The 19471-nt window shown below is 42.6% G+C and overlaps 1 protein-coding gene across 1 annotated transcript in view; it reads left to right on the top strand.

Moving 5' to 3' along the window:
* The window catches only part of TENM1 (teneurin transmembrane protein 1), a 508339-nt gene extending 489495 nt beyond the window's left edge, over positions 1–18844 (top strand). The window contains exons 27-31 of the mRNA XM_090059290.1: positions 1180–1476; positions 6670–7057; positions 7779–8999; positions 9457–9599; positions 13610–18844. Coding sequence (XP_089915416.1) covers positions 1180–1476; positions 6670–7057; positions 7779–8999; positions 9457–9599; positions 13610–14368 — 2808 coding nt within the window. The 3' untranslated portion in view covers positions 14369–18844. The remainder of the gene's footprint in view (positions 1–1179; positions 1477–6669; positions 7058–7778; positions 9000–9456; positions 9600–13609) is intronic.
* The last annotated feature ends 627 nt before the right edge of the window (positions 18845–19471 follow it).

Raw genomic sequence — 19471 nt, 5'->3', positions numbered from 1 at the left:
GTTGTTGCCCTTGTTCACTATCAGAAGCTATAGTGATGAACCGAATATTCAAATCACAGTCCAGCCCCTTTCTCCAATAAGGACTGTTAGGCAATTTGAAGTTGATTACCATTGGCTGATAGCCATTTTTGTATGGTCTGCTTCCCGGATACTAGCTGAAGAAGTACGTGGGCAACAGCGAATAGTCTTCTGTGAATCTGCTAACATAACTCATCCATTTTCTCTGTTATTTTCATGTCTTCCTTACATCAGCAGCCAGAGTAGAACGTGAATGGAAAGTAGAAAAGAGCGTTAGAAGCAGAGTTGTGGTCAAAAATGTATACAGACCAACTCAGCTACATGTCTTGACGTAGACTCAAGAAGTCAACAAAGAAAGATAAAAGATAAAATAGAAAGATTTGAGATAAGATACGAGTAGAGATTAACAGAAAAACTGGAGCATGAAAGTAGGAGGGTTTCCATAAAACTAACCAAAGGAGGCTGAAATAGGAAACCTGGTGGATGTAAGAAGTTTAGTTGCTTCAAGGAGAAGCTGATGGAAAGAAATCACAAATAACCTCAGTGAGATTTTTCTGGCCAGTTTTATTTAGTTTGTAGACATTTTATTCAGTGTATCCGCAGTTGATGTCACCTTGGGGAGCATCGCTATCACTAGCTGCAAGAGTTGTTCAGTTGTAAGTGTCCTGCAGCCTTTTCTTGCAAGTAGCAGAAAGCTGATAAGGCAGGGCATGCTGCAAAATACTCCTGGTGATGGAGCTGCCTTGGTGGGGACTAGCTGATATTACCAACAGCCACTGCTGGAGTTTGCCAGAGGATCAGCAGCGGTACGTGTAAACAGTCTGACCAGAAGTAGAGCTCAGACCAGTGTGACCAATTTAACCACAAAGTTTCTACCCTTCTCCATGGATTCACATTCCCTTCATTAAGAAATGTAAATATCTCAAATGAAGTATATCACAGTTAAAAAAAAAAAAAAAAAAAAGCAGTTTTTTTTTCATTTAAGGTGGCTTCACGTTCCAGCTCTTCTGAAACTTCTGAAAGCTTCAAATTTTTCATATTTTTAATAACTAGTAAATTCACAATAGCACATTTGGATCATGTAGTTGTCATAGAAATGCTGCAGTTGCTAAAAACCACGTAAGGCACATTTTGCTTACCTGCCTATATATTTATCTTTAGGCCCACAACAGAAACCTCTTATCCATTGATTTTGACCATGTGACCAGAACAGGAAAGATCTATGATGACCATCGAAAATTCACTCTTCGGATTATGTATGACCAGACAGGACGTCCAGTTTTGTGGTCACCCATCAGCAAGTACAATGAAGTCAACATCACTTATTCACATTCAGGATTAGTGACCTATATTCAGAGAGGAACATGGACTGAGAAAATGGAATATGACCCAAGTGGAAAGATCATTTCCAGGACATGGGCAGATGGCAAAATATGGAGCTACACATATTTAGAAAAGGTAAATCCATTTAAAAGTAGATTTTTATATCAAAGGGAGAAAGTTCATATTGATATAAAGACTAATTTATAAATAAATTCATGGGCCTGGTAAAGCCTCCACCAAAAGTAATTTAGACTTAAATATGAATAATTTTATAACTAGACAAAATGTCTTTGGACTGTCTGTCTCCACTACTTAGAATGTGGTAGTAAAAGTAAATTTGAGGAAGTGTTCTCTTTTCACTTCATTTTTTCCAAGTTTATTCCCATTTCGTTTTTGTTTTTTTTTTAAAAAAGGAGAAACTTGTCTAAATGTAAAGTTAATGCAGACAAAATAAGTTTGTGAACTGGAAAATTGAACGGTAACACATTTATGCTAGAATAAGTGAATGTGGAATCAACCCATATTTTTGTCTCAGCTCACTTCATGTGCTTCATTAGGCTACAATAAAAATTTAGGAGTGATATTTGAATATAAAAGCAGATGAGAGTTGATTGCATTCAAAATGGGTTTGAAAGACCGATGCCTCTAAGTTACCAGTTTAAACCCACCAAGGGCAATGACAGGCATCTGAGGATTGTTTAACGGCCTGTGGAAGAATAAGTTGGTAGCTCCTGGCCTGGGGCAGATACGCAGAAGTAGAGTCTGCCATACCCTATCGATAGAGAGGTTATCAGTCTGCAGAGGGAAGCCCAGCATTTAATGGCCATTAAAACTGAACAATCTCCTTACCTATAGAGATGATTCTTCTGGGTCATGTTTATAAACTGAGCAAGCTGTTAGTATGACGTGCTCTAATGTACCTATTTTGTGAATCAGGAAATAGGTCTCCAGCACTTGTCAGGAGCATTGAATACACTCTTTGAAAAAGGAGATGAAAACAATTATTCCTCTAGCCTTGAAATAGCTTCAGGATTAATTGCTATAAGAGTAGTGAACTGCTGTTCTCTATAGAGGCGTAAGTCACAAATTAAAGGGACATGGGTTGTGTAGTCCAAGGCAGGCATCATTTATATACCTCATTGTTTCCAAATCCAAGTAGCATTTCTTTGTTTTCAAATATTGAAGAACATATTGTAGAAAAATATTCAAGTGACATCTCCTGAAACTAAAACGAAATATATGCGTACATTCTTATATTTTATATCTAAACGAATGTATGCGTATATTTCTTTTTAGTTTCAGGAGGTGTCACTTGAATATTTTGAATATATATTTTGAATGTGTATATGCACATATGCAAAATATATATATATATAATATATGCAAAACATTTTCCAAACTATTAAGCACAGCAGATAGTAAGGGGGAAAAAACAGTAAACTGTTAGGTGCTTTTGAAATTATTTAATTTTTGAAAGTTCTAGATGTGTATTTTTAAGAGATCTTCCACTGTACAAGCTTCAAATATGTTTAAATCTGAGCCAAAGAACATTTTAATCTAGCCCAGACAGAAACTTGATACGGCTTCGAAAGCATATAAAAAGTAACTCCTTCCTTTCGCGTATGCCATGTGATATCTGTATTTGTTAACAGGATTGACAAACCGTAGAAGTTTCAGAAGTTTGGTTTGGATGAATGTGTTGGGTTCTCTTTCCTATACCTTGAGCTGAAATCACAAGTAAACAGACTTTCAGTACAGGTTTTGAGCATTTGGGTAATACATCAAGAGTAGACAAGGAAGATTTTATATTTTTGCTTTGAGCCTGACCAAACCACACATAATTTTAGAAGGTTTCTGTGCTTTGTATTTTTCCAGGCTACTTCATCTCTGCTGAGTCTTTGGTGGTTTTTTGAGTCTAGATATGCATCTCAAAGCTAATATGTTGAAAATTATTCATCAGTACCAAATTCTGGTAAACAGCCAAAAAGCCAGCAGCTCAGATAAGCCCAGGATTTTGTTTATGATATTTCTTCTGTGGAAGTTAGTGAGAGTCGCACACGATGAGCGTGCCCTTCTAGCCTTTCTGCACTCCAAACTGACCTTTTTTTCCCACCGAGTAGTCCAGCGCTGGGAGCAAGTTCACATCAGGTCCAATAAAATCTTATACAGCAAGATACCATATTGTGGCCCTGCTGAAAATAAATGTTTGTTGGGTTCGTAATGGAACAATTTTTAAAGCCGTGACTGTACGAATCCACATAAAGCTCCAACGATTTCACTTTATCAAAAAATCGATTACATCATTCACTAGGTTTGTTAAAATTCCAATTTATAGGTATTAACTTTTTTGTCTCATTTATTAGCATTCCTTACGGGCTAAGTATAGTCAAATCATCCTTCTTGCTAGCATTCACTCTCAGTAGTTTAACTTTCAAAAGGCACAGTGATGACAACCCTTTAAAGATCATTTTTAATAAGCTAATTCATTTGGATTATTTTGATAATGAAATGGATCCTTACAAAAAATGAATAATTAATTGTACCCAAAAACCTGAATACCTAAAGCTCCTTTCTGAAATCCTGCTCTATTTACAGCTAGGTAAAAAAGGATGGACGGCCGTGGATCCCTCTAGACGTTCAAGCGAAAGTGTGATAGGATCCGCTGCGTGATCCACACAGTTGCACCTCCTCCCCTGTCATACGTGCGTGGCGGGAGATGTAATTGTGGGATCCAGCATCAGATCCTGTCGTGCCTAATTGCCGATACAGGGGGGGAGCCCAGGATCTTCATCCCGGCCATTCACAAGCTCCTGCAACTGCAAGTCCTGTAGCTGATGGGACTCGCGGCTGTGGCAGCGCCCCACGGCTGCCAGGACCCTGGGTGGCACAGCTACGAGGCACTGGCAGGAGGGAGTCATGTGAGCTGCAGGACGCGCCCAGCAGCCGTGGGGCACTGCCAGCGCTGAGCGCCCCCTCAGCTGTGGGACTCCCAGCCCTGGCCCCTGCCGCTACAAGCCCTGTCGGCTGAGCTTCCAGCTACAGGGGCAGACCCTGCAGCGCGTGCAGTTGCAGCTGTATAGAAACCGGCTATAAAGTCATTAGCTGGTTGGACCTTTTTAAGGCGCAATAGTTAATTTGCACGTATAACTGCTCAAAATGAACTTCCCAGTTAACCCAGTAATTGCATGATACATGTAACGTGTAGAGGGGGCCTCTGTGTGTGCAGAACAGAAGTGACATGTAGTGGCCCTATTGAGCAATGGACCTGTTTGTTGTATTCCCAAAAGAAATTCAAGCAATCGCCATTGAAAACATCATGTCGGCATCAGTCTCTTTGAGGTTTACCATTCCCGGGCTGCTTTTATTAAATGAGAGCTGGTTTTTTTACGCTTGATGAGATCGTCTGTAAAATCCTTTTGAAATTGCTAGAATTCAGTTTAAACAAGTGGTTCAAAACCTCATCTAACATTGTTAGAAGGGACAAGAATTACCTTTTATTCTGCTTATAGAACACGGCGATACCTGGGTTGGATACTAAGTTCCCGATCCTCGTACTCTCCTTTTACTATCCTGGACAAAAGTGGAAAAGCCACAAAGTACTGAGAAAATGGCCCACAGGGGCATTAAAGTTATATTAGAGATGTTTCTGATCTTGTTACTCGTACTGTGTCAATGGCAGACAGCTTAAAAACAGACCAGGGAGCATTATAGAGCAAGAGGCATCACATAAGTGCAGGGAGAGAGTTCAGCCAGTGGTTTACTGCAGATTGGGGACTGCTGACTGAAGGTGAGAATAAAATAAACAGTGTGTGTGTTATAAATGTTTGGCAAACCGGCAATAAAGCGATCAGAAAAAGCTTGGTGGAAAGGTCTGTTGTCGCCGGCTGTCGCTGGATAACTTGTGCACAGCATATGCCGATGTTCATTGGCCTGAGCACAGGTAACAGATGTCTTTCACCAAAGGCAGCATGAAATAAATGTGAGGGTGAGGAGAACAGGAAAAAAGAAATTTAGGAAGGTTGGCTAGTCTGCCTTCATTCCTTTGAATAGGCATTGGGGTTTTTATCGGTGCCAACGGTAGGATCCGGGCCAGCTTTTTCAGCACATTGCAGGGCTGAGTCTTTAGTGTCTTCCTCCCTAACAGGAATCTTTTTGCTAGGAGGCAAGGTCTTCGCCTGACTTTTTGTTTCCATTGTTCTAGCATCTAGCAAGCATCTCATCAGAGGGAAGCGCAGTCTTGCTCTTAAGGCTCCGTCCTGCAGAAGGCTGAGCACTTTGGCCTCAGACAGACCAAGCAGTTAGCTCAGTGCGTCTTCCGACCCACTCAAGTGTTTCCTAGCACTGGCACGTAATATAAACACGCCGGGGTATCAGTTCTGTGCTGAAGTTCCAGTAACTTGTCCAGGACACACAAGATTCATGCGGAGTCGTGTCGTCTCATAGAACTGGGTGAATACCACTAGGAGTGGCCATGAATACGCACGCTAAACATTTATTAAATTCATTTCAGCAATAATTGCTCCCCACAGGGCTTGCGCTCTGCACTCTGTGAGCATTAAGTTTTTACTGCCGTGGAAGTGCACAGAAACCCTGTTTGCCATCTGCATAAGGAAGTATTTCTTCCAGAAGTCTGTCTAGGCAGATAACAGAAACCAGAGCTAGCGATTTCACTGCCCAACCACAGCAAACTAGCAAATACCAAGTACCGCTAGACAAGTTTGTCAGTCAAGCACCAGAGATAAAACTATTCACACACACATACAACACCCCTTTAAATCATGTGGGCTCACAGATGACGTGGAGAATTTTTCATGACGGTGCCACATGCAGACATGCGTGCACAGAGGAACGAGCTTTATTCTCCTTTGATAGAGGGCACTGGTCCACAGCTGGTACCCATCAATGCTAGGGAGACTTGTGGTGCCAGCAAGAGCTAACCACATTATTAGCCACAGTGAATATGGCCTCAAGGAGATTTGACCTGGTATGGGTACTTTACCTGTGTTTGGGACTGCCTGTATTTGCCTCCTGGGTAGCTGCCTTAAATGCTCCAAAACATCCCGGTAGGTTACATTATGGCTGCAGTGCTGCTGAGTGCTACATCTGTCCTGTCAATTGTGGATCCTCTGATCCCGCACTGCCTCACCTCAGTCTTTTTTTTCCCACCTGGGCGGCCACTTGGGCCACACATATTCTGCAGCTGACCATTGTGTTTGCTATGGTGCAGAGTAAGCAATAGAAATGGGACTCTGTTTCAGGGTTTCTTTTATTTTCCAGTAGCTACTTGGTCAGTGACTTGCATTGCCCTTTTCATTGTTTCAATTCCAGTCTGTGATGCTCCTGTTGCACAGCCAACGCCGCTACATATTTGAGTACGACCAGTCAGATTACCTGCTCTCAGTTACCATGCCAAGTATGGTGCGCCACGGCTTGCAGACCATGCTTTCAGTGGGATACTATCGCAACATCTACACTCCCCCGGACAGCAGCACAGCCTTCATACAAGATTTCACCAGAGATGGACGGCTGTTGCAAATGCTATATCCTGGAACAGGGCGTCGAGTCCTTTACAAGTACACAAAACAGTCCCGGCTGTCAGAAATCCTCTACGATACTACTCAAGTCACCTTTACGTATGAAGAATCTTCTGGGGTTATAAAAACCATACACTTAATGCATGATGGATTCATCTGCACCATCAGATATAGGCAGACAGGTTTGTTACAACTACACCTATTGTCAGGGGTAATTCAGCCCGCTTTGTTAAAACTTTGGGCCCTTATCTTGCAAACGCAATCTACCTGGCATATTGAAATCATTCATATCATTGGAATCAAGGCCTTAGTTTTTTTGGACAAACAATCCGTGTGCATGTGAGAGAGAAAGAAAAACTGTATGCGTGTCCATGGGCATATAAAACTGTCCTGTTTGAAATATGCAATATTCTTGTTATTGTTTACTGTGGCACACATAATATTTGATTGTTTTTATTCCAAGATATAGCTATCTGCTAACTACTACTTCAGGTTGCTTTATTGTTTGTATGCAAAGATTAATATCATAACATAAATTCAAAGGAATTATTTATGCTGGTGAAGAGTTAGCCATGTAAACTGTAAATTCAAGTGAGAATTAGATTGTAAGTATATGGAAAGCATAATTATATATGAAATATCATAAGAGTAAATATTAATAAAATATAAGAATTAGAAGAGTGTACACTAAAATAAGTTTGGGAGAGAATACGCTAACATTTTCTTATTTAATAGCACCATCTTTTTATAGTCAAATAGTAATAAGACTCAGGGGTATTTTCAGATTAATAGTCTCTCTTTCCGAATACATTATATTATTTATATATGTGTGTGTGTGTACTATTGGCCTAATTTATTTGTACTTGCTTTTCTATGTTTCTTCCCTTTATTTGCTCTGCATAGGTCCCCTTATTGGGCGTCAGATCTTCCGATTTAGCGAAGAAGGTCTTGTGAATGCCAGATTTGACTACAGTTACAATAATTTCCGGGTTACAAGCATGCAGGCCATGATAAATGAGACACCTCTTCCTATAGATCTGTATCGCTATGTTGACGTGTCTGGAAGGACTGAACAGTTTGGAAAATTCAGTGTAATTAATTATGACTTGAACCAAGTTATAACCACCACTGTGATGAAACACACCAAGATTTTTAGTGCCAACGGGCAGGTGATTGAAGTGCAATATGAAATTCTTAAGTCTATAGCCTATTGGATGACCATTCAGTATGATAATATGGGTCGGATGGTGATATGTGATATACGTGTAGGAGTAGATGCCAACATAACAAGGTACTTTTATGAATATGATGCTGACGGCCAACTTCAGACTGTCTCTGTAAATGATAAAACCCAGTGGCGTTACAGTTATGACCTTAATGGAAACATCAACTTGCTTAGTCATGGAAACAGTGCCCGTCTCACACCCCTGAGATATGATCTTAGAGATCGCATTACTAGACTAGGAGAAATTCAATACAAAGTGGATGAAGATGGTTTTCTTAGACAAAGGGGCAATGAAATCTTTGAGTATAACTCCAATGGTTTGCTGAGCAAAGCTTACAATAAAATGTCTGGTTGGACTGTGCAATACTGCTATGATGGTCTTGGGAGAAGAGTTGCAAGCAAATCAAGTATAGGACAACACCTACAGTTCTTTTACGCCGATCTTTCCAACCCAATAAGAGTTACTCACTTGTACAATCACACTAGCTCAGAAATAACATCCTTGTATTATGATCTGCAAGGTCATCTCATCGCTATGGAATTAAGCAGTGGAGAAGAATATTATGTTGCTTGTGACAACACTGGCACCCCCCTAGCTGTCTTTAGCAGTCGGGGTCAAGTAATTAAAGAAATTCTATACACACCTTATGGAGAGATCTATCAGGACACTAATCCGGATTTCCAAGTTATAATTGGCTTTCATGGAGGACTGTATGATTCGCTTACTAAATTAGTGCATCTGGGTCAAAGGGATTACGATGTCATTGCTGGGCGCTGGACAACACCAAACCATCATATATGGAAACATCTGAATACCATTCCACAGCCATTTAATCTCTACTCATTTGAAAATAACTATCCAGTTGGCAGAATCCAAGATGTTGCTAAGTACACAACAGGTAAAAGTCATTTTTTTCCCCTCAAAGTACTTCTGGGTCGAATCTTGACATGGATCCAAGGCCTCAGAATCCATTGGTCATATCAAAGTCGTTTTCAGCTCCTACCTTCTTAAATAGCCCTGGATATTTTCTGTAACTGTTCAGAAACATCAGTATCATAAGCAAGTGCCTGCATCTCCTCTCTTGGCTAAATACTGGAAATAGAGCAGTTGAGGGAACAACATCTGAGTTTCTTTTTGTTCAGTTCAGAAGGAAAGTACAATATAGCTATATGTGTTTAATGAAATAAATGTCATTTGTTTTGTTCGCAGTAAAACTTTGTAACCAGTGTTAAAAGCACAGAAGTGTGTGAGATGCGTATTGGACGTTAGTTGTTAATGTTTTGAGGTTTGGCTGATTAGGACTTTTTAAGAGTTAAGTGTATTGCTCCTATGAATGTTTTAATTCTGTTTTGTAGACATTGGAAGTTGGCTAGAGCTCTTTGGTTTCCAGCTACACAATGTGCTTCCTGGATTCCCTAAACCAGAGATAGAAGCACTGGAGACAACATATGAACTTTTACAACTTCAAACAAAAACCCAGGAGTGGGATTCTGGAAAGGTTAGCAGAAGCTCAGCCTTTGTTAGCGTCAACTATGGAATGTGATTATGGGGGCGGAGAAAAATGCTCAAACAAATCTTTATACAAGACACAGACCACTGTAAACTAAAGGATAATTTGGGGGAAAAAAACAAAGTAATTGTTGCTCATCTTAGGGGCCTGCCCACTGTAGCCACTTGATTACAGAAAGAGTGTATAGAGATTAGAGCTGTGTGACAGTTTGGGTGCTGATTCAATTCAAAGGAGATTTGGCCCGAGTCAGCAGCCAAATCTCCGAATCTGAATCAAATCAGGAGACCAGGAAAAAGGTCTTGATCAATTTGAAGCTCTTCAAATCAATTTGGAAAAGATTCGGAGAGATTCTGAGATTCGGGCAGTCCCCACTCACCACCACAGGGAGCTGGACCCGGACTCTATGCCGGTAAGTGGGGGGGAGCGCAGCTGGAGGTGGGAGGAGAGGACCCCTGCCTGCTCCCTCAGCCCCCCAGAGTACCTGCCCGCTCTCCCAGCCCTGTCAATGGCTGCCCCACCCAGCCCCAGTGTCCTGGCTCTTTAAAAAATAAAATTTTTTAAAAGCCCTGCACACATTGGCTGCTGCCCAGTGGGAGGAAGATTCCCCGCTGCGCCCCACTGTCCCACACTGTATGATGGGCTCTGCCACAAACCCCTATCCTCCACTTGCCCTCCCAGGCCGGTCAATGACTGCCCCACCTGGCCCCAGTGTCCTGGCTCTTTTAAAAAAAAAAAAAAAAAAAAAAAGGCCTGCACTCACTGGATGCTGCAGCAACCATCAGGGCCTCTGGAGGCTCGTGGCAGAACCCCCGATGCACCACAGGGCAATGGGAGGCAGCGGGGATGCCCACCCCCCCCGGCAGCTGCTGATGAGTGTAGGGCTTTTTTTTTTTTTTTTTTTAAGGGCCAGGAGCTGAAATGCACAGGGCAGCCATGGAGGGGTGGGGGGTGGGCTGGGAGAGCAGGCCTGTTTGATTCAGACATTTGGCCAATTCGGCAGCAGGGAAATCTCCAAATCAGATTCAGACAAATCAATTCAGTACAGTGATTTGAATCACCGAATCCTCCAAATCTGAACCCGAAGCAGATACGAGTCACTTTGTACAGCCCTAATAGAGATACATAAAGAGTGTAACACTGAGAATGACACCAAAGAATGATAGTTTCATAGTTTGTAGGGTCGGTAGGGACCTGAGCAGATCATCTAGTCCGACCCCCTGCCATGGCAGGAAAGAATACTGGGGTCAAACGACCCCAGCAAGATGTTCATCTAACCTCCTCTTAAACACCCCCAGGGTAGGAGCCTGCACCACTTCTCCTGGAAGTTGGGTCCAGACCCTAGCCGCCCTGACCGTGTAGCACCTCCTGATGTCTAACCTAAACCTAACCTCTGCCAGCTTGTGACCGTTATTCCTGGTCACTCCTGGTGGTGCTCGGGGGAACAGTGACTTCCCCAATGCCTGCTGATCCCCCCTGACTAGTTTATAACAGGCCACTAGATCCCCCCTCAGCCTTCTCTTTGGGAGGCTGAACAGGTTCAGGTCCCGTCGCCTCTCCTCATAGGGCCTGCCCTGCTGTCCCCTGATCATGCGAGTGGCCTCCTCTGGACCCGCTCCATGTTGTCCACATCCCTCTTGAAGTGTGGCGCCCAGAACTGGACACAGTACTCCAACTGTGGCCTGACCAGTGCCGCATAGAGGGGGAGGATCACCTCTTTGGACCTGCTCGAGATGCATCTGTGGATGCATGACAAGGTGCGGTTGGCCTTCCTGACCGCGTCCCCACACTGCCGGCCCATGTTCATCTTGGAGTCGATGATGACCCCCAGATCCTTTTCCGCCTCCGTGCTGACAAGAGGGGAGTTCCCTAACCTGTAGGTACGGTGCCGGTTGTTCCTCCTGAGGTGCAACACCTTGCACTTGTCTGTGTTGAAAGCCATCCTATTCTTGTCCGCCCACCCTTGTAACCTGTCTAGGTCTGATTGTAGCCTGTTGCATCCTTCCAGTGTGCCCACGTCCCCCCACATCTTAGTGTCATCAGCAAATTTGAACAGGTGCTTTTTACCCCCTCATCCAAATCGCTGATGAAGATGTTGAACAGTGCGGGCCCAAGGACCGAGCCCTGGGGGACCCCACTGCCCACGTCCCTCCAGGTTGAGAAGGACCCATCCACTACCACCCTCTGGGTGTGGCCCTCCAGCCAGTTGGCGACCCGTTTGACTGTGTGGGTGTCTACACCACAGCCCCCCAGTTTCTTAATGAGAACGGGGTGAGAGACAGTGTCAAAAGCCTTCCGGAAGTCCAGGAAGACTATGTCCACTGCTACCCCTGCGTCTAATGATCTGGTGATCTGATCGTAAAAGGCCACCAGGTTGGTCTGACAGGACCTGCCACTGATAAACCCGTGTTGGTTGCCCCTAAGCATGCAGTCCCCTGCTGGCCCCATAATTTTCTCGAACAGCTTGCCTAGGATCGAGGTGAGACTAACCGGCCTATAGTTTCCCGGGTCCTCCTTCCTCCCTTTTTTGAAGATGGGGACCACTTTGGCCCTCTTCCAGTCCTCCGGTACCTCACCAGAGCACCACGAGTGCTCGTAAAGCCGTGCCGGGGGACTTGCAATGACTCCGGCCAGTTCCTGTAGAACTCTAGGGTGGAGATCATCCGGGCCAGCTGACTTGAATATGTCCAACCCCTCCAGAAGCTCCCAAACTAAATCCTCGCTAACCCGTGGCCCAGGTGTGCCTCCCGCGGGGCCCGAGGGGGCCCCAGCAGGGAGGTGGCTGTTCTGGTCCCTACTTAGGAAGACAGAGGCAAAGAAATCATTAAACATGTTAGCTTTGCCGTCTGGTGTGACGACCAAGTTTCCCAACGCGTCCTGCAAGGGCCCCACATTACCCGGGACCTTCTTTTTACCCCCTATATATTTAAAAAAGGACTTCTTACTGTCCTTAATCTGGGAAGCTAGTCCCAGTTCCATCTCTGCCTTGGCCTTCCTAACTACCCCCCTACATCCCCGAGCAACTACAGAATAGTCCTCCTTGGTGATGACCCCTTCTTTCCATTGGGTGTAAGCCTCCTTTTTAGCAAGGAGACATTCCCGGATGCTTTTGGTGAGCCACGGAGGCTTGTGTGCTCTCCTGCTCCCTTTGATCCTCGTTGGGATTACCTTCCCTTGGGCTTGGAGGATCGTCTCCTTAAGGAGCGACCACTCTCCTTGGACACCTGACTCCCCTCCCCTCCGGGACCTCAGCGCTTCTCCAACTATCCTCCTTAGCTCGTTGAAGTCTGCCCTCCTAAAATCTAGGGCCGCTGCCTTACTGCATGCCTTTGCCACCTTGCGCTGGATGGTGAATTATGGTGATATATGGATTTAAGTGAGAGGGTTTTTTTCCTGAATAGGGATGAAGCAATGAATCTGTCTCTTGATCTTAGCTAGTTACTCCTTTCCTTTTAGTGTCTGGACATTCTACAACCCTTACTGTACTTCCCTTTTAAGGGCAGGATTAAGAACATTATTCCCACTTCATGTAAAGAGAACTGAGACACAAATAAAGTAACTGATGCTCAAAGTTGTAGCATCTTTTTAAATTCAGGTCTCCCAAATTCCAGAGGAAGTCTGAGGAGGAAACCCTCTTCTCAGGGAGACGGACTAGAATAGCAGTTTCTGGGAGATGATAAAGAATTTTCACCAACTTACTCCAGTTTTTTAAAGCAACGGAAAGACACAAGATCCGATAATTATATTTCCAAATGTGATGATGGGAAATGGAAAAGACGGGAAGCAGTAGACCTAGACTGTCACTAAAGAAACTATGTATTTTTTATCTCTGTAGCTCTACAGATGTGCACAGTATTGTACAGACAAATGTAGATGGTCAGTTCAAGCTCTGATAAGCTAACGATCTATTGAGATCAGAAGGAAAGTGTTTGTCATAGGGGCCAGTTATGAATTGTGTATAAAATCTTTACCTCAAACATTGATGATGTTTTCTTTTCCAGACTATCCTTGGCATTCAATGCGAGCTACAAAAACAACTAAGAAACTTTATCTCTTTGGACCAACTTCCTATGACCCCCAGGTACAGTGACGGGAGGTGTCTTGAAGGAGGAAAACAGCCCAGGTTTGCAGCCATTCCTTCAGTTTTTGGCAAAGGCATCAAATTTGCTATTAAGGATGGAATAGTGACTGCTGACATTATAGGAGTAGCAAATGAGGATAGTCGGCGTATTGCTGCCATCCTCAACAATGCTCACTATCTGGAGAACCTCCATTTTACCATAGATGGCCGCGATACGCACTACTTCATCAAGCTGGGGTCTTTGGAAGAAGACTTGGCTCTGATAGGCAACACTGGGGGACGGCGCATTTTGGAAAATGGTGTTAATGTCACGGTGTCCCAGATGACTTCTGTCATCAATGGCAGGACTAGACGGTTTGCCGATATACAACTCCAGCACGGCGCATTGTGCTTTAATGTTCGGTATGGAACGACCATAGAAGAGGAGAAGAACCATGTCTTAGAAATAGCCAGGCAGAGGGCCGTCGCGCAAGCCTGGACTAAGGAACAGAGACGGTTGCAAGAAGGGGAAGAAGGCATTAGATCATGGACAGAGGGAGAGAAACAGCAGCTTTTAAGCACTGGGAGGGTACAAGGATATGATGGATATTTTGTATTATCTGTGGAGCAGTATCTTGAACTTTCTGACAGTGCCAACAACATTCACTTTATGAGACAGAGTGAAATAGGCAGGAGGTAACAAAAAAAATCTCTGCCTTTGCGTCACCAAAGACTGCCTGTTTTTAAACATAAAAAAGGTTTATTGTATTGGTTTTTCTAGATCAGAACTCTGTATATACAAATATAGAGGAAAAAAAACATATCCAACTGCCTTTAAATGTGACAGAAGATGGTATTTTAATATTGTTTGTTTAAACTCTTTGAGAGATGACAGTGAAGATTTTTAGTTCTTGTGTGGCAGTATTCAAAATTTCGGAAGCAGAGTTCAAAAGGTTCGACAACCCGACTTAAAAAGGAACAGAACACACTGGCCGAACACGTAAGGCTTCCGTGTGCTCTGCTTTCTTCTTAAAGATGCACCAGTTCTTATTTCATTGCTTTAATAACTTTGTATTGATTACAAAAGGTGATGAATTCGAGTCTGCAGTGCTTACTCACCTGGGGGGGTCTGTATCCCCCAGGAGATGTCCCAGTGACTTCAGTGGGATGCCTTACATGAGCAAGTGCTGCAGGACTGTATTTGGAAACGGATAGTTGCTCACCCACCCAGTACATGTCATTTTTCACAGCTACAATCTAAGGAAGTTTCAGACCTGAATTAACATGTTGGGGGGGGGCGCGGGAACACAAGAGGTATTGGATACAGTAGTACATAATGGCTGTCCCATATGACATTTATCTTCTGTTATCCGTAGACTCCTCCCCATCACTCAGTGGTAAATGTCATGTTATATAGAGAGTTTTGCATGTGATGGTGTTGTATGCCTTTCGCCCCGAGGACTTCAGTCCGCACGGGGTTGGGCCAGATTCACTTACGTGTTGAAAGCCCTCCCAGCTGGGGGATCCAGTAGCACATGGTGCCACTGCTAGAAAAGCAGACAGAAATGTGCATGTGGCTTGATGCAAAGCTTGTTGGAGTCGGCAGGAGTCTGTCCATTGGCTCCAGTGGGTTTGGATCGGGCTCTAATTTAGTGCATCCTATTTGTCTACTTGGGACAAATTGAAAGCCTGGGAGGGTTCACTCTGTGCCAACGAGGGTAACAAAAACCCTGTATGACTATAGAGCACAGCGTTCTTCATGTTCACTGGACAGGGATTCTTCATCTGGAAATTGCAGTGATATTTGTTTTAATCTGTGTCTCATCTGCCATTAACAGTTATGTTGTACTCGTCTTTTTTCATCAGAAAAGATGGCTGGGCCAGGAACCTGAGTGCGGACGGTAAATGCTATTACATGTAGAACATTTTGGGGATGACTGTTCACTCGTTTGGCTCGATATCTAGAGCACATAGCAAAGCATGATATTGCATGGGAAGGGATTGTATTTCACAGGCGATCATGAGCTGCCAGCACAGTGATTTCATAGTAGAATACGTGATCTTTCTTTCAACCTGTCACTTTTAAAGGACCCGATTGTCTCGTGTGGGGGGGGGCGGGGAAGGGGGAGGCCGTGGATTATTCACAACCTGTCTTTGCAAACTTCGGAAGGGATTTAAAGTTTTGTTTTAGGATCGTGTATCCATAACAATGATGTTATTGCACATTTCTACTGAAACAGGCATAGTAAGTACATTCAAGCGGTCTTAGCTTATATTTAGCCAAGGCGATGCAACTTCTCCCCCTTCTTTCCTTTTCTCTTTCTTTTTCCTTTTGTTTTTGGGCAAGTGGAGCAAACTGTGCCAGAGTTAGAGATGAGCCTGAGTTGGAACATCAGATCCGAAACCCAGCCAAAGCGTTGGGGAAGTTTGGATCCAGTTCTCAGCTTCACAACATGAGCCCCCCTGTGTAGACTTACTGCAGTGACCAGCTTCGACAGTGCAGGATCCAGCCTAATGAGGGTCTTAGTCAAAGTGCCACACCCCAGACTCTGGGAAAATGTGGATCTAAATCCAGAGGTAAACTATGCGATTGGGCTCATCATTAACTAACGTACAGCAGTTGGAGCTGACTGATAGTTCTGATTTCAGTGATTTGCTGTAAAATCATGGAGACTTTGAATACCTCCACACTAGCCTAAAAATGGACCTTCAGATCCTTGAGCCTCTAATGTGCTTTTAATCAATGAAAAAAAAAATTTATGAATTGTATATAGAGAGTGCATTCATAAACGTGATGATGTATTTTATCACTGATCCAAGATGTCAATATTAGAGTCTATTTTACTTATATTTTAAGCGATTATACTTTTTTCCAATTCACTGATGATGTATCATTTTCAAACTGCTTTAAATATCCATTATAAACAACTATTGGAAGCTCTTAGTAATTACCTTGAACTGTGCATTTCTAGTATGTAATACTTATTTAGTTAGCTTGTGCCTTTAGTTTCTTAAAGTTATATTTGTATTATATGCAGGAAATGCACTTTGTATTACCTACAGCTGTGGCTTTTTTAATATTGCCTTGATTATTATTGTTCGCATTATTATGCCCAAAGGTCAAAGAGTGACATGTATTACAAGTTTGTCCCTGAAAGCAGGTTTGGCATTTCCAGTTCATGGGTAGGCATTCTAAGATGCATTTTGAGGCAGCGTTCCTTTTGAGAATACCGATGTATAAAGAACCAAATGACATTACAAAACCCTGCGTTCGGGGTGATATAAGAAAATGCCTTCAATCATGTTTGAGAAATTTGGGGAAAAAAAGAAAAAAAATCCAGTGTCATTTTCAATGAAAGTGACAACGTGTCTAACGATAAATGGATGGATTATTAATAAAAGAGCACTGGAGGCTGAAGTCATACTCGCACACAGGCCAGACATCGTTCATGAGAGCTCCACCAGATTCATAAATCTGGACCCTCTTGTTCAAGAACAGCCTCAGATGGAGGCAGTTAATCTTTCTGGATCCATGTTTTCTATTTATTTATTTATTTTGTAGCTAGAACGATTCTCTTCGTGTTTCTTAATTTTGCACTATAGCCTAGAGACCCAAATGATAAAAAACAAAAACAAAAAAAAATGTTCTAAGGTCATTTTAGATCAAATAATGTTACAGTAGCGTTCTGCACTGGGAACGTGATTCTGAAAGTGAAAAAAAAAAAAACCAAACACGATTGCACGCTATCCTGAAGCAAAATACCGGCCACGAGAAGATTCATGTTATATTTTTATGACAGCCAAACAATAATGTGTAAAAATAACGTTTCCTTTGCTTTCATATTTATTTAGAGAATCTAGAACGTTTCAAAGGTATAAATATATATATATATATAGATATATATGTAGAACATAGCCAAATAAATATATATGAACTGGTCAATGTGCAACTCGGTATACACATTCTAGCTGTTTAGTTTGAGATCTTTAATGTCTTCTAAGTTGTACACTAGTTAGGAGCTGGCTCTCTCTGGTTTTTTCCGCCCCCCCCATGTTCACACACTTTCAGGAGTTTTGTTTTTACAAGGTCGGCACTTATCCCGTTCACTGAGCCCTCTTTATAGCACCACCCTTGGGGAGGGGAGGGCAAGCAATGTTAGTGTTATAAAGAGGAAGTATTAATGTTGTTGGAAGCCAAGGTACAGTACCCTAATGCTAAAGCATTTTACAGAGGAGCTTATAAAGAGATTGGAATATATATTTTAGAATAAAGCAAGACCAAAAAAAAAAGACAACGCCGATTCCTTTCAACGTGCTTGTTTGCTCTGTGGGATTCACATCAGCATAACTGATCAAACACTTCAACATTCAGATCAGCCCACCACAGATTTGCATACGGGTTTTTTCCCCACAAAATGCTGACTGTTATTTCAATCTGTCCTTTAGACAAAAACATTACCAGGTCAAAAGCTTACCGAGCGTAAGAAAAAAATACTTCTCAACAGAAACTGACAATACTAGAGTTCAACTTACTGTGGAGTTGTCTTGGCATTTGTCACCTTACATTATTTGTCAAAGGAAATGTGTTTGCCAATTACAATCTTTCCTTAGATTTAGTGGTGGACTTTAGCCTCTTAATAAATGTTAGTATATCGGATTGTGTCCTTGACAATATTTTACTTGTATGAACCATGATAAAACATTGAAATCTTCATATTCTTCCGGCAAAAGTGTCAATTCAAGAGAAAGAGAAGCATAGCGTACAATAGACGTCAAAACAAGATTCCTTTTTAGCTTTCTCATGAAAAGTTAAAATGTTTACAGTGTATGCCAAGATCTTCGGTTTCTATCTAACAGCGGTTAGAGGCTCTAATCTTACCGAAATCGTGTTATAATGGCCTGAGCCTTGTTGCTAGGAAACAATAGATTCCAATTTTTTATTCCTGCTCTAACTAACTCCTGTGCTGACTAGTGACTGGATACTGTACAGGTTTATGTTATATGGCTGCAGTTTAATGGTCTGTTGCATTTTGCTCTGGTTTTCAGACCAGAAGCATGCATTTTCTACAAGAGCATCACAACAACATGCTGTAAATAGTAAAAGTTAATATATTACGTGTTGATATTTGAAAGAGAAAGTACTTTGAATATTTCATTTTTTAAAAATAAAGGTGCAAACTAAGAGCTCGCGTGACGTTGTCTTTGTCCACACCATTTATTCGAGCTAGTCTAATTATTTCAGACAGCAACAACCAAATCCCCTTTATTGCTATACAAGAAAGAGCCCATCTAAGGATATTGAAATCTTTAAAAATATCAGTCACTGCTGACACATTTCTGATGGGCAAAGTCAGACAAAGCTATTGCAAAAAAAACGCCCTGCTTATGAAATAGTACCATACAATTCCTGTCAACATGTACCAGCTGCTTATGCTTTCCCAGAGAGGAAGAGAAGCAGCATCCGTGTAAAGGGCAATACTGGTTCCAAGACGGGAGTTGGTGGACTGGATGGCAGTGATGAGGGACGAATGGTGACCCCTTACTATCCCCGGCAGGTTTTCCTCCTCTGGCCTACAGCAAGCCCAAAACTCCCATGAGGGTCAACAACAACACAGGTTTGTCTTAATAATTCACATCAGAAATTGAAATGACAGCCCCTGCCTTACCCAAGATGGCATCTGCTGCCCTGTTTGATGCATTTGTTTTTCAGACTATGACTATATACAACCATGCTCATACCGGTTAGCCTCAGCTCAGTGACCATTGCCATGGCACTTGCTTCACATTGCTTTTCCTAGCACAG

This window comes from Crocodylus siamensis, chromosome 8 (genome assembly GCF_052110815.1).
Source record: "Crocodylus siamensis isolate JL-2025a chromosome 8, ASM5211081v1, whole genome shotgun sequence".
Lineage (NCBI taxonomy): Eukaryota > Metazoa > Chordata > Crocodylia > Crocodylidae > Crocodylus > Crocodylus siamensis.
This window is presented reverse-complemented; position numbering and strand designations above follow the sequence as displayed.